Source organism: Silene latifolia, chromosome 8 (assembly GCF_048544455.1).
Source record: "Silene latifolia isolate original U9 population chromosome 8, ASM4854445v1, whole genome shotgun sequence".
Taxonomy (NCBI): Eukaryota; Viridiplantae; Streptophyta; class Magnoliopsida; order Caryophyllales; family Caryophyllaceae; genus Silene; species Silene latifolia.
In genome coordinates this window covers 5,541,617-5,557,411 of record NC_133533.1, presented here as the reverse complement: position 1 = coordinate 5,557,411, position 15,795 = coordinate 5,541,617, and the positions used below count along the sequence as shown (strand labels likewise).

The window sequence follows — 15,795 nt, the reverse complement described above, 5'->3', positions numbered from 1 at the left end:
CAAAAAAATAAAAAAAGATGAATGGAAAATTAACTGCCTATTATACGAGATATTTTACGATGAAATTATCATGAAACCGTCTCATATAGCCATATACACTAAGAATCTATCTAAAACTATAACTCCTTTTTACAGTCTAAAATACCAACAAATTCCGTTGTAGTCTAGTTGGTTAGGATACTCGGCTCTCACCCGAGAGACCCGGTTTCAAGTCCCGGCAACGGAATTTTTTTCCCACCAAAATTATAACATTGGCGGGAAAATCAACAACCCTAATAAAAACTAGGGTTTATGTTTTCAACTTTTCCCCAAATCAATCGACAACTTTTTCTCCAATTTCCCCTAAATTAATCGTCAAATGAAACACGAAAACAAAACGACGGAACAAAAAATGGAGAACTCGAAAAGAAAGAGATCATTAAGTAACAGAGGAGTTGAAGAAAACACCATGGCAATCCTTGAATCCTTTTGTTCTTATGATTCTTCACATATTCATGATGATCGTATGTTTTACTGATTTTCTTACTTGTAATTATCGTTTTTGATTGATTGATATGTTTATTGTTGAAGCAATTAGTTTATGAATTTGATTTGAATTTTGGCGTAAATGTTTTAGGTTTGGCGTTTTTGGAGGCTGTTCGTTCTTCGGCTATCGTTTCGGAAAATCGGTCTCCTCCAACTAAGTAAGAGCTTATTTTTAGTGTGTTTCGAAAATATCAGTTCTTGCTTATGATTCCTGTATGAGTTTTAGTTGTGAAACGGATCCGAATTATGGACTTTTGATGATTGCCCCCAATTCCTTACATTGATTATATAGTTCGTTTAACTAAGTGAGTTTAGTGTGGTGATTGTTCGCCTCATCCCTTAACCATGAAGTCATGGGTGCGATCCTATCAATAGAAGTGTACCTAATTAGAAAAGGCGAAGTATTTTTCCATTTTTGTAAAATTTTCCTTGATTGCAAAAGGTATTGATATTATAATTTCTCACAAAACGGTTAAACAACTGTCAGACTTTCATAAAATAGTACTTCCTCTGTTCCGGTCATTTGTTGACCTATTCCATTTTGGGTGTCTTAGTCAATTGTCGTCCTTTCTATTTTAAGAATGAACTTGATGAGCAATTTGATCATTCACACTCAATTTGTTCCACTTGTTATTTAGTAATTGACCCCTCCCCTTTCCTTGGTCTTTGTGCCAAAACCAAAGGACAACAATTGACCGGGACGGAGGGAGTAGTTCAAAATATAGTTATGGTAATGTATTTGATACGAAGTATAAACTTTTATATGTGTTGTGTTAGTTGTGGATGTGTATTTACTTGACTGCTTGTAGCTTTATTTTTAAAGTGGGTTCTCATATTTGGTGTGAACTTTAATGCTGTGGCAAAATTGCGAAAACAGCAAGATGATGAAGGCAATTTTTGGAATTATGAGGGACGAGAAGTCCCTGGAAGTGATAATTGCTAGCTATCGTCTCCTTTGTGAATTAGAAAAGGTACACTTTTACCTCAAGTACTTTCTTACTTTCTTGTCCCTCAATTTTATCATGTTAGACGGTTAAGGATTTTAGCTAAAAATGGAACTTGTGTTATTTCGGGACGTATACTGTTTTATGAAAAATGTGAAAAATTACTGTTTTTTCGATATTACCTTTACTATATCTCCTTTTAAGCTCTATTTAACGGAGTGGAAAGAATTTTCCACGAGAATCTTTACGTGGTTTCTTATGAGAGTATGTTAATGTGGTACACTCTGATTGTTTGATCTTGTCATAATATTTTGAATGGTTTATCATGGTGATGCAGCATTATCCTCGTGCCTATTTATCTAATGGGGATAGTGAGCTAGTTGTTTTTGAAGAGGTACCTGAAGCTATATTTTCTGTTGATGAAAGATTCAAAATTTGTAATCTATTGATGATAAGTTGATATGTTGATTTCTAGGCTTGGTCACCATTTGCGGTTGGCTCAGATGGTAGTTCCAGTTGCAGAAATGCAGCTGAAAAAGGATCCAAGGAACCTATTAATGCTGCTGTGAGTTCTGCGCTTATCCGGATTTTGTTTCTTCTTTAAGGGTTGACGTTACACGAAAGGGTCTATGCTTGTGATTGAAAGTTGCGTGAAAATACACCTTTCAGTCGTTTTTTTATGATCAAGATTTTCCGCTTCTATGTGTAAGGAGATATTGGCATAATTTTAACTCTTAGCACACATATAATTGATTACGTTATTTGTTTTTGTGCTTGTAAATTTGTAATAGAACCTTTGCTGTCGGGTCTTGCCGTTTGAAACCAACCACCTGGAAACAAATTCATCATGCTTAGCAATTCTGTCATTCATCCTTTTTAATGGAATTGCAGGATTTTCATCTTCTGTTAGCACGTCTAATTGAAGGTTTTGATGAAATGGAATCATCAGAGACCAAGGTATTTTTCTGTGTTATTTTAGTGAAAAAGGCCAAGTTTCATGGATCTACTTGCTGCAATTGTTGATAGTACTTTATCTCAAGTTGCTGTTATGTCATTTGCTAGATTTTATGTCATTCAATTTGCAGCAAGAACATCAGTTTGGTCATTTTGTTTTCTTTCACATTGCAGTTGGAGCTCCTAGCAGAGATGATGTTGTTTATATACCTAATCACTATACTTGAAGCGGATTTCTTACCTCGTAACCAGGCATTCTTAGGTCTTTTACAAGTGATTGCATTTGCAAGTTTTTATTTTTTTTACTTTTTACTCTTTGGTGTACTAACTATTTAATATATTCAGCCAACTCCCGCTGGATTCCTCTTAGAGAATCGTTTCTGAATAAGCTTCTGGTATTTTCTCTACTCTCTATTGTTGTCTATATTATATGGGAATAATTACAGAGCTCTTTGCAAAACACAATGTTATTATATGACCTATTCTATATCAGCAATGTTGGTTTTTGGTGTCAGGTGTCGAGAACGATGAACTACAAAGGACTTGTTAAAGATTGCCTTAATGTTATATCTATTCCATTTACTCCAATGGATCACGATTCTGAATCTTTTGAAACCACTGCATCTAAATTATCTGAGAGCAGTGATTTAGCTTTGGATCTTTCATTCCCAGAAGTGCAGAAACATGCATGTGAAGCTGTGCAGAAACTTCTAGTAATGGTATTTTTTTTCGAACCCCACTTATTTGAGAAGGAAATTAGTCATTCTTTTTTTGCTGTGTTTTACTGTAAGTCTGTAACATTGGTTGCTTCTAGATGATGGAACTTGACTCATCAAGAAGAAAGGCAGACACGCAAAATCTCACTACCAGAATAGATGGCCAAAGGTATTACCACTTACCGGGCATCTTAGAAACTTGATCGTATCTTATTTCTTCTCTACCCGGTCCTATGCCCTGGTCTTCAATCTTCCTGGTCTTTTGACATTCAGTTTTTCTTTCCTTTATTTTTCCAGAATAGCGGTTGTTGATTTGATCCTGGATGAGCTCTCGTATAATAAGGACATGATTTCTCCGTTTCTTCAGGTATATATTTAAGAAGTAAAGGTCTCATTTTCTCTTACACTCGTACTGGTCCATGATGATGTTTTTATATGAGATTAGGAGTTTTAAACTGTTGTTCCAGTAGTCAATACACTTTTTCTTTCTCCCGTATTCTACTTATTTCATCTTTGTTAAAAAGATCAAATCCGATCATCTGTCTCTCTTTCTTTTGCCATCTGCAATGTTGTGTTAATTCTTCTGTAGGCATTTGATGAGCCTGAATTGAAGATGGAGATAGTCTCACAATTTCTTCAGAAGTACACTGCCAAGGTAATTTTCGTAACTTGTATGATCTTGTAATGATATGCGGATAACTTTGTCTACTGCTCTTTGTTCGTACTAGTGTTTGCAAGAAAAATACCTTGATCGATGCTTGTCTGCATGCTTCCACAACATTTATCATATTAGACGTGTCTCTAGTTGTTATCGGCCTTATGGGTAGTTTTGTTGTTATCAGCGGTAATGTAACGAGGCTTGACTTGATATCATTCTCATATGCCTAAAAATCATTATTTTCTTGTCCTGGTGATGGCATATTTTCCGGGTTAGATCACTAGCTCTGGAGTCGCGGGGCTCTTGTTACATACTCTCTTAAAAGAAAAGTCTAAATATCTAATGGGCCGCTAAGCACCCCCTCCGTGTCCTAGGATAACGCATATCTAATTTGCAAGAATAGTTTTGACTTTCTTTCATCGCTGTCCTTCTTCTACTATTGCCTCTTATCTGACCTGCATCTTCACCTTGCAGTCTTCTACTCGCCATAGGAGGTCAACTGATTCAGTCGATTCATCAGTTCCTGGAGTATTCAAGGGATTTTTGAATGATACCAGTACGAAAGCCATTGTTAAGAAACTTGGTGCAGAAGCAATTCAAGTGCTATTAGCACATGCTCTTCAGGTGATTCAAGTGCTCTCTGCCTCTCTCGGCTTCATATCATGAAACCTTTCCTGGTCCTGTTAATTAAAAGATATGTCAAACCTAAATTACATCTAAATACGGAGTAGTTCATTAAACCCTGTATTTGCACGTAAGGTGACAATTAGTCTGAATACTTTGATTTTCAATTTTCGCATGAATATCTTAATATTCTTCATTTCCAACGGAACTGGAGACTCATATCATTAAACTGGCTACGCTTCTTGGCATGAATATCAGTTGATGTTGCTGCTGTTCCTGTAAATAATCTTAAAAATGACCTAGTTATGTTTGTAATTTAGGTTTTGTTTCACTTTGCCATACTGCAGGCTTCCATGTCGATTTCCAAGGACAAACTAGTGGAGATATCAGGCTTGAAGGAAGATGATGGAAGCAACCCATTAGGCCACTTTTGCAAGAACCTAATATCTGCCTTTACCAGGCTTAAGAAAATAGACGCGTAAGTTTCAATGCCATTGTGACTGTGCGCAACATCATAAACAAGGAGAGTTATACTGCTCTTCTTAAATGTCTTTTGCAGTCTTGCATTTTCTTCATTTGAGTGTTACAAATATAACTTTTTCGATGCAGGCACCTAGAGATTTTGCCGATAGGTAAGGAAGCATTATTCACAGCGGCGAGTATTCTATCTGCAGGGTCATAGTCATTTGTAGCTGATCTGTAGTCTGTACAGTGGTGTTCACTTTTCAGCTGTAAATATTCATTGTAAGGAGGAAACATCCACTTTCGGCATTACGATGCCCCTTTTGTTCTCTGTAATCTTCATCGGCGCCTTGCTCCAAGATTCATCCTCGGCTTTTTAAGTACTTTGGCTAAAAGAGATTTAGATATTGAAATCTTAAATATAAGCAAATATGGTGCTTATCATCTTGTCGAAAAGCTTACCAACTGATTCTTGAGTGTGTAGCAGTCATATACGAATTTTTTGCGACCATTTTATCATACGTTCTGAAACGATTTATGTTGGTGAGACACTTATATGTTATACGGCATTCTTCAATTGAACTAAAAGTCTGAATTCCAAGAGCAAATTAGAAAACATCATTTACATTCAAATATTGCCATATGTTGTTCCAAGTGTAATTGAAAGTCGAATTACATTTCTCGACATGAACTTCACAACTGTAAAGAGAGTTCTTTAGGTCTTCTCCAAATCTCCGAAAAGAATGTCAGTGACAAAATAACCACAATGATAAGTTCAGTTCTCTTCTGCATCTTTTTTATTCCTGCATAACATTGATAGCCATGAGCTTCACAACTTGGCCAACAAAATAGACACAATAATATAGTCCTAAGGAGTTCAATACTTACTTGAACGGCTGTGGCGACTCTAGTTGCATGGTAACAGGTCCGTCGTTGACCAAATTGACCTTCAAATATACACAAGAGTAAATAAGAATTTAATGACAGATTGACAGGTTCCTCAATAGCTAAATTGGACGCCAATTTTGATAATGCAAACACAGGAAGACAGTCTTCCTGAATCAGTGGCGGAGCCAGGATTTGACCTTAGGGGGGCGAAAATTTTTTTGGGGGCGGATCGGCAATAATATAAGGCACAATCGAATAAAATTTGAAAATTTTAACTATAAACTTCGAAAAACTAAACCGCCAAGGGGGCGACCGCCCCTGCTAGCCCCCCCTAGCTCCACCAGTGTCCTGAATCATGTTATAGAATAGAAAAGTTCGCCTTCGAGGTCTTGAGTTTGAGATTAATTTACATTGATGATCTCAAATGTGAACAATTTCTCATTTAGGTCAATTATATTTTGATGTTTTGAAGTTTAGCATTTGGTGACTGAGGTTTCATAGATTCTACTTTAGTGACCTGCTGTATGAACTATTCAAGAATCAAGACTCAAGGCACCAAACCGAGAAATAACATGGACTATTTTGTCACCAAAGTGGAATTAGCTCAAATTTCGGGAAACCAAAGTAGAAATTTCACACTATTATAACACATCTTACCTTCATCATTGCTCCGAATATGCCATCTGCAATAATAGAAAGGAAGATGTGTGAGATTATATACATTGATTTCAAGCACAGTTGCAATTATCTGAAAGCTAGGTGTTCACAGAATCCCTCCTGTGTCCACAATATTCAACATAGTTCGATGTCTGTGTCTGAAGGCTCTTTAGCTAGCCAAGCCAATAAAAGGAATACTGGTGCTACTTAACTCTTAATAAAAATGTACGGAGTATATTTTGAGAATCATGGATAATTTTAGGTGGTTTCTGAAACACAGAACTAACATGGCAGGACCAAGAGGAAAGAGTTTGTACGATTGCATGCTATAGAGACATAACGCAAATTTGCCTCGTTGAATTTTCATTCTCACTTTGGTGATCTAAGCATGGAATTACGCAAGAGTATAGGATCGCTGTGACACTCGGGAATCGTGGCAGCGTGTACTATGACGCTGTGTATCGGTGATGTATCCGTCAAGTATAGGTCATATCAGTCAAATATCGGCCATTCTAGAAAATCCTCAAATAATAAGGAAAGAAATTGTCAAGGAAAGCTGAAATATGAACAAATTCTCACTTTTCTCTTTTGGTTGACACCAAAAAAAAAAAAAAAAAAAAAACCTACCTTTAATAACAAAAAACATAGGAATTACCTTTAATCATGTCAGCTTTGTAGCTTTTTCGGAATTTCTCAACTAAAGACTCATAGAATGGCTTCGCGCTTAGAGGCGGCATAGCCACGTGAAAATCCGGCTTGTTACCCTTCAATATTCCATAAAGTGTGAATTGACTCACTGCCAAATTCACAAACACAACTTCAAAGTTTCAAGAGAAAACAAAACCTGTAAAATTTTGGCTGAGCACTTTCACCTACCTAGTAACACCTCATAATTTCTCTGCATAACCTGCAATCGTCATTTTAAATTTCATTCAAATTACATGCTACAAAATCGAGTATACCAGCGGTAATTTAAAGACATTATAATTACAAGAACAAAAATAGTTAAATAGAAAAACCATAACAGAAAATTTTTAAGAGGGACAAAGGTAAGAGACTTACACTTTGATCCCAACTTTTCCCTGTCGTCTCATTTGGGAACAATCTCATGTTCAACACCTTTCTACAACTGCAAATTATAACACATCATATTCAGCTCGATCCAAACTCCAAAGAATAAACAAAATTCAAAATTAATAACATGGACAGCCAGAAGAAAGCATACAAAACTCCATATAGTTAACCAAAATCAAAAGGGTGCGTTTAGAAAGCATTTGAGGAGGAAAGGGAGGAGAGGGGATCAGAGAAAAAGAAAGGGAGCGGAAGGGGAATGGAGGGATCATTCCTTTGTTAGAGGAATTTCGATTTGTCCTGGAGGGGGAAAAAAGGATCCCTCCTATTCCCTGCCCCTCCAAGGCTAGTTGCTAACCAAATAAGGGAAATTGTGTCCCTCCCTCTCCCTCCCCTCCCTTTGCCACCAATTTCCCCCATTAAAACAAGCCCTAAGTCTAAGACTGTCAGGAAACAAAACCAAGTTTACGGCTTAGAAGAAAAATTTAAGTCTGAGTGCAACTAATAACCACCGCAACTGCTCTCCCTTTCCCTCCAAATTCCATTATTTAAACAATTCCTAAGTCTAAGACAATATCACGTATCAACACTCCTCTACATTTGTGCTTCGTTACAACAAAACATATGCTAGGCAATCTCCTAAAGCCTTCCAAACACCCGTGTTACGTTATTTCTGATTACTTGTAGTCCAAACCCACAAAACATACATCTATTGGTCACAGTGACTATAAACAGACCAAAATAACACCGCCTTCTAGAATTCTATCTCAATAAAAAGAGTGTCTTTGGATACAAAATTCAGACAAAAGGCAAAAGGAACATTTTATCATTGTTTCGACATTGGGGGAAGGGGAAGGGAGAGAAGTCAGGATATGAATTTCCCTTCCTCTTTAACAAAAGAAAAACATTTAGCCATAAGGTCGTGGGCTCTTGGCCAAGTGGTAGAACTCGCAAATTCAAATCCCCCTTACCGTGTAATTGTCTTGCGGTTCCTCTCGCTCCAAAAAAACACAAATACTTCCATGATTGGATAAATATGAAGGGAGGAATACTCATCTACCTCGCCTCCATTTCATTCCTCTCCCCTTCCTATAATATTATTAAATTAAACACACCATATGACATACTCATACAGACATACACATGAATACCAAATTCCTCAACAAGCAGTGACGCAGAACATATCATCTTTATTTTGAACATAACAAGTCGTAATCACTCCCGTTTTTATCTGACACATTCCTTTTCGAAACAACCCGAGTCAGCTGGCTATATTTCCATTATAGTCAGGCTACCGGTTTAGCTCAGTTTCCTTGCTGCAATTGGAGGCACTTAGTTACCTCAACAGCTCAACTCCTGTCTATTCTACAGTCTTTGCTATCTCTTTGGGCTTTTTTGAACTAGGGTACCTATTATTGTGTGGCCGAAATAAAAAAAATACAGGAAATTATGAGGTAGTAGTGATCCCAAACAGGCTAATAGCTAGTTAGCTACCACATCAAGAGGGTGACAATTACCCACCTCCCTGTAGGATAACGCATTACGAAATAAGATTATCCCACCTCCACTTTCCTGTATTATTTTACTCTTGCCATCCTTTATTTTACGCTTCATTACCTCGGAATGAAAATCCAGAATACAAGCTAACCCTTTGATGTAATTGCCCAAGTATTCTCTACTTCAATCAGCATAAAAATGTACTCCCTTTGTCCCCGTCATTTGTTATCCAATTCCATTTTGGGGTGTGATTGTTGTCCTTTCTATTTTAAGAATGAACTCGATGAGCAATTTGATCATTCACACTAAATTTGGTCCACTTGTCATTTAGTAATTGGTTCACTCCTCTTTCCTTGTTCTTTGTGCCAAAACCAAAGGACAACAATTGACCGGCACGGAGGGAGTAATCTTTATCTATAGTATATCAGGTTTCACTTTCACAAGTTATAAAACCAACCCAACATCATCAGAACCTTAATACCAAAATGGTTTGGGATCAGTCGACATGAATCATCCTTTAGAACCGTCATTGAATAATCGCACACCTCAAAAGTAAATTAGATAAAAAGACAACTAATAAAACCCATTTATGAACAATCAAATCCCACATAACTACATAAAAAAAACCAATCAAAAACATCCACCAACAAAAAACAAGAAAGGGTAGTAAAAAATACATGTAATCGGAGTCAGAATCGGTGTCGGATTCAAGAATTCCAACAAGAACAAGATACCCAGGTCCAATTTTTGAAACAATTTGACCTTCAACCTGTTGATCATACAATGATTAGCAAAAAAAACACATCAAAATGCAAGCATTAAAAGAGAAAAAGGGAAGAAGGGTATATTAACCTCAACAGATGCAGAGGAAACACGTTGAACAACAGCTCTCATTGCTCTAGTGAAAAAGAGCGAGCTCTTTCTTTGAATTTGAGGTTTGACAACAAGGGTTCTTAGAGGGTTTAAGAGGAAAGATGTTTGAAGATGTATGTGGTGCGACAATGTCTTAGCCATGTAGTGTTTAGAATGACTTCTTGGTTTGATGAGACCGGTTTTATACGGTGAGACGGGTTGAACCGTAAAAGAGAATGACATTGTATTTGTACTTTCTATGCTCTGACTCCCGATTATTTGTTTATCTTTTATTTTGGCACTATTATTAAGGAGATGGAAGATTACTTGTGGCAAGTGTTATTAAATGACAAGTTGATTATTGTCGGTGTGACTAGTGTTATTGAATGACTTTGTGGTTTGATGATACAGGTTTTATACGGTGAGACGGGTTGAACCGTAGAAGAGAATGACATTGTAGTCCACTTGTCCGTATATCCTAACTCTTGAGCATTTATTTACCTTTAATTTTGGCATTTACTTGTGGCTACTGGCTAGTGTTATTGAATGACGAGTGGGTTATTATTGGTTTGGAAAGGGTAAACAAACCACCGTAACAAAGGGAGTACGACCAATTGATTTTAACACGAGTTGTTATGTATAACTGTATGTCTGTATGAGACAAGCCGATATATGACTTAAAACTTCGTAACGATACGAGAATAATTAATTAGCATTTAGATGGTGTAAGAGGTGTTCTAGTTTAACTAAAGCATCCGAGTTCCAATATGTAGACTACAACAGTGTTAAAACTCATGATCAAGAGTTTTAGCACCCGTTAGTTGATAGTCATAAGCGGTAATATTCATGATCTTGATTCAAACCCTATCAGCATCAAAATCACCTTAGTGACAAAAAAATATACTCCGAAATTACGAGTGACATATTTAAGTGTCAAAGCAGTTAGTCTCCCTTAAAACAATGTATCCGTCTTATCATTAAAACGAGTTAAATATTATTCAGCTTGTACATATTCTTATGCATTTTCCTTTTGTTTTGTTTATACTACTTATATCCGTCTAAATAAGAATTTGACCCGAGTACAATTGATGGTGGATATACAAAGGCTCAAAGTGATTAGATGGCCAATTGTTAGTTTAATTTGATCCGGCCCAACTTTTTCTCAAGTTTGGGCTTATATTGGATCCACATTATCCGTTGTTTTTGCCCAACATGGCCATGTGGTGAAGACAAAAACAAATAAAAAGAAAAAAAAAATTATTTCAAACTATAATTTAATTTTGATATTTTTTTATTTTTTTTTTGCAAGCAAGGGAAATGACTATCCTTTCAAACCTTATTGGATCCGCCTAGTCAGAACTATGCCGAGTGTCATTACACCAGAGATCATAAGGAGAGTCCAGAGAACCCAAACCTTGAGGATACGCGACAGCACGGAAAGCCGGCACCTCGTTTAACAGACCCAAAGGGCCACCGTGCAATACCACAGCACTTCCGTCAAGGGTATCGAACCCGGGACCTCAGTGAAGAGGAACAAGCACCTTAAAGGCACACCCGGATACCACTAGACCCAAGCCACTGTGGTTAATTTAATAATTACTTACAAAGTATTGGGTTGAAAAATTTATCTTATAAAATGCGAGTAATTTTTATTTGTGCGTTGTATGGTTATAATATACTTTAATTTTAAAAACTACCTCAGAAAGTCAATTTTACAAATTTTCAGGTTTTAAGTGATTTTATCAATAAGATAATAAAAAAAACGAATACAGAAATACGTGCCTTACGACAATGTATGGCACTTATTAGAAGTAGAACCTAGAGTGACCCTAGCTTTAAACATACTCCTACCTTTTTCTTGAGCGAATAAATCAATTTCGTTAATAGGAAGTCATATGACATCTACAAAATATATCAAATTACAGATGCTAATACGCGAAAAATTGTTGGCCTAATGTTTTATCATATAAATAATCATGGATGAAATCAGACATTCTCCTACCTTCAAATAAATAAATAATTAATTATGATTATGATTCATCAAATTACTTCCTAATTATAATAATATAACCCAAATGTTTACGTCTCATGTTTGGATTAAAGTCGTAAGCGTTAAAACGGATATAAAATACTTGTTTAGTGATGAATGTTAATTACTTTGTAGTAATTAGGTCTCAATGTTACTCCGTAGTAATTTAGTTATGGATGATATTGGATATAAGTTCTTGCATTCTTAAGAGTTAAGACTCTGTTTTTTTTTTCTTATTCAGTTCAGCTTCATTCAGTTCACTTCAGCGTTGGTCAGTTCATCTCTACACAAATCAACTCTTAATTTAGCTTCATTGATCAGTTTAGCTCAGCTCTATTCATTTCAGTTCAGTTCAGCTCACCTTTATTCATTTCAATTCAATTAAGTTTTAAATCCATTTGAAACTTACAAGTTACTTAAGTATGATACAACAAATATCGTGCCACACAAGATGTATGCATAAGAAAATGTTTAGCATCAGAATTTCGATTTATGAAGATAATAAAGTAAATAAAATTAGATACATAATTGCTTAAAGATATGTATCCTGCATGTGCTCCAAATTAATGAAGTTAACCATAAGTATGTCCCCTATTTACTACATCCATGTTTGCATTAACTCATGAATGTTGTAAGCGCTTTTTGCGCTTAAGACACACATACCTATTCCAGATTTGCGATATTTACATCCAAATAAAAGTATTGAAAAATCATGTGTTAAAAACATCGGACACTTGCCAGTTGCCATGTTTTTCGATTACAAAACTCGTAATCAGATCGTGTATAATAGCGTATAACCGCCTTATAATAATTTTTCAGTTGATAGATAATACCACCAATTGTACATTTGTACGTACGTAAAGTTACGTGCAATAACTTGCTTGTTGGACATCTAGCTTGTGCTTTGTTGTAAGTTTATGAACATTGATTTAAATAAAGTTTTCGAACTCCTTCACATAAATATTGAGCTTACAATAATACGTATGTATAAGTTCAGTTATATTTCAGTCATTTTGTCAAAAATTACATATAACTCAAAAACTTTAAAACACTCGTAAATATTACATACAAGTTCAGTTAGATGTAAGTAGATTGTGTTGCTTTTAGAGGTATAACTATTTCGTATTGTTCTCGCCATATATATATTGCTAGATAATATATACGAGTATATTATTATGGATCTTGATTCGCGGTGCACTCATACAAAGGTCTTATACAAGATCAACCATGCTTTTATTAGTCATTGTGTGCGATTATCGTCCGTTGGGATAGACAAAACAACTACTTTATGATAAATAATGACTATAGTATGCTAAAACGTGACCCGTTGAATAACTTTTTACCATAAAATAGTCACTTTGATGTGGTCGCATCGTCATACAAGGGTTTCATAGTATAATTTGCGAAAGTTGTTATATGCATGCATTATAGTCTTCCAATCTTTAATCTTCAACCACTCAAATAACATTGATTTCCAAATTATTGAAGTAAGAAAAAGCAAGATGCATTCAAGTTACTTTTCTTGTATAAAGAATGCTTGTAGTTTTAAAGCAAAGTATAGCTTTAATAACCTTTTTTTATTCAATGAATTAGGTCGAAGAAGATAAATAACTTATCATAGGGTAACTCAATATATATGGTATTAATAGTAAAGAATTAATCAAATAATTACCATTCTTGTTGGAGACAAGTTGATTGGAAAATAATAGTTTTTTAGGTTAATTTTAGAGATGAATGAGTGAAATATAGAAAGAAGTAAATTGTGAAAACAACTAGAGGAACTATATCATAAATGTATAGCTAGTACAAGGTATGGAGAGTGTTAGGAATTTTAATTTGTTCCTTTAATTTTAAGGATTTTTGTCTTTTACCAACTGATTTAGAGTTGTATAAGAGCATCTCCAATGGTTACCTAAAAGGACTTGCTTGCAAATAAAAAAGATTTCAAACTACTTGCTTAACCATTGGAGCACTCCACATCAACTAGCTTAAATTGAGCTAGTAGCTCCATGGAGCTAGTAGCTCAAATGGTCCCAGAAGAATATATAACCAATAGAAAAATAGTTGTCTCATTTATTTTTTATTTAGTAATTAAGAATTAAATAAATTAATAAAAAATATCTCATCAAGCTAATACTAAATAGGATTCACCATTGGAGTAACTTGTAGCTTGAAATTGTTGTTGCTCAAAAAAATGATGTGGCAAAGGTAAGCTAGTACCAACTAGCTTACCATTGTGGATGCTCTAAGAACCCTTTTTTGAATCAGAAATATGAAAATTGAAGTACATTTTATCTATGTGAAAGGTACGGTGTATATTTTAAAGTTAAGTATGTAAATAAAGTGAAAATGAAGGAAATTTCCATATTTAAAAGGTGCCTCATAAAATTAATGCATAAAATTAATGCATAAAGGTACTTTATGAATTATGACTATTTAAAATACACGAACAAATTAAACGTGTGCTAGTTTGAAATATACTAAATTTATTCATTTGTAAGTTAGAATGTATCTACTTATCTGCATTGCATTTCATAATACATGTAAATTTAAACGTAAATTTCTGTTCATGATAAGTTATTTCCATATAACACTTACATATGTCGAGTTTTTATGTGTGATATTGTGGTAATGTAACCTAGGCCAATTCTTTTGTTCAGTGATTCAGTTTAATTCAGTACAAATCAGGTCAATTACGTTTAGTTCAATTTAAATTTATTAATTAAGTTACATTTCAGATCAAGTTTATTAAGTTCAATTCAGTTAAAATTTACAAAACTCCATAATTAAATGACATTTTAGATCAAGAAACAAAACTTTAACATCATTTAATTATACAAACTCATTTCACAAATTCTCATTTAAGACGAACATTATTCATTTTAAGTTTAAAATAGGTCAAACACATGATAATTTGTCTACGAAATGCCAAATATTTTGTCTTTATTACCACCACGTGGTAGTAATTGACCCGTTTTAAAATTTAAAGACAAATACTCTGTTTTAAGCAAGACATACTAAACTCATTCCGAGATGGAAAAAAAAGTGAAAGAAGAGGATAAGAGGAATTACGTAAGAGCCACCACAAGAAACGAGGGAGTACGTGCAAAATGCAATATACATATGGATTGACGTCAATAGACAAATTATGTTCGTTGTTGGGTAAATATTAAACACAAAAATGTTAGTAGTAAATTTCATAAATTTAGTACATACAATAAAGACATACATAAAGTCTTTAACACAAAATGATGATCAAATTCCAAGCAACTCCAACTCCAACTCCAACTCTCTGTGTTTCTTCTGATTTTCTGATGACTTTTGACAGAGGTTTTGTTGTGATAAATAAACTTACATTTTTCTTTGTTTCACAGTTTGCAATGCTTTGACAATGACATTTTTTCATCTATCCGTTAAGTAATTGTATTAACTGTTTGTTAAGTGGTTCAAATACCAAAAGCCTAGTACAAATTATGTACGTACAAATTGCAATGAGTCAACGAGGCAATTAAAACGAGTCAAGTATCAACCCACATGTACATATAAGACAGATTTATGGATTATGCTTTAGTTTTATTCCAATTACTTGTAATTTAAGACGGATAATGAAAATTTGTGGTCAACGAGGAAACGGGAAGTTTTTTAAATTACTGAGTATTAAAGAACACAAAATTTTAACACAAATAATATCCTACAACCAGTTGTATAATAGGATTTTACAACCGCCTCAAAGTTGTTGAGCTCAATTGTTGAGCTATTTTACAAGTTATTGAACTATTTTGCGAAGTTACTGAGCTTAATAATTATTCTGGTAAACTCAATAGCTTTGTGTCATAGCTCAATAATTTTGTTAATTAATAGAGCTCGACAGTTTTGTAACAACGCTTAGTTACATTTACTAAGTTGTATATACAACCA

General features: G+C 34.7%; 2 protein-coding genes and 1 non-coding gene across 3 annotated transcripts; 2 read left to right on the top strand and 1 right to left on the bottom strand.

Annotated features, from left to right (window-relative positions):
- The first annotated feature begins 153 nt into the window (after window positions 1-153).
- TRNAE-CUC (transfer RNA glutamic acid (anticodon CUC)) lies at window positions 154-226 on the top strand. The gene has a single exon. It is a non-coding gene; the product is annotated as a tRNA-Glu (tRNA).
- Window positions 227-276: 50 nt separating this feature from the next.
- On the top strand, window positions 277-5,339 carry LOC141596142 (negative regulator of systemic acquired resistance SNI1). The gene is made up of 15 exons (XM_074416221.1): window positions 277-503; window positions 617-683; window positions 1,403-1,496; window positions 1,807-1,863; window positions 1,945-2,034; window positions 2,361-2,426; window positions 2,598-2,685; window positions 2,769-2,818; window positions 2,939-3,142; window positions 3,238-3,308; window positions 3,437-3,506; window positions 3,729-3,794; window positions 4,272-4,421; window positions 4,769-4,899; window positions 5,031-5,339. Exons 1-15 carry the CDS (start codon window positions 359-361, stop codon window positions 5,101-5,103), a joined length of 1,422 nt encoding a protein of 473 aa, XP_074272322.1. The 5' UTR covers window positions 277-358; the 3' UTR covers window positions 5,104-5,339.
- A 152-nt stretch (window positions 5,340-5,491) lies between these two features.
- LOC141596144 (uncharacterized) lies at window positions 5,492-10,035 on the bottom strand. Its single transcript, XM_074416222.1, has 8 exons — window positions 9,849-10,035; window positions 9,674-9,765; window positions 7,491-7,557; window positions 7,305-7,335; window positions 7,084-7,224; window positions 6,429-6,454; window positions 5,772-5,830; window positions 5,492-5,686 (listed from the first exon to the last, which is right to left on the bottom strand). Exons 1-8 carry the CDS (start codon window positions 10,008-10,010, stop codon window positions 5,659-5,661), a joined length of 606 nt encoding a protein of 201 aa, XP_074272323.1. The 5' UTR covers window positions 10,011-10,035; the 3' UTR covers window positions 5,492-5,658.
- Between the last annotated feature and the right edge of the window lie 5,760 nt (window positions 10,036-15,795).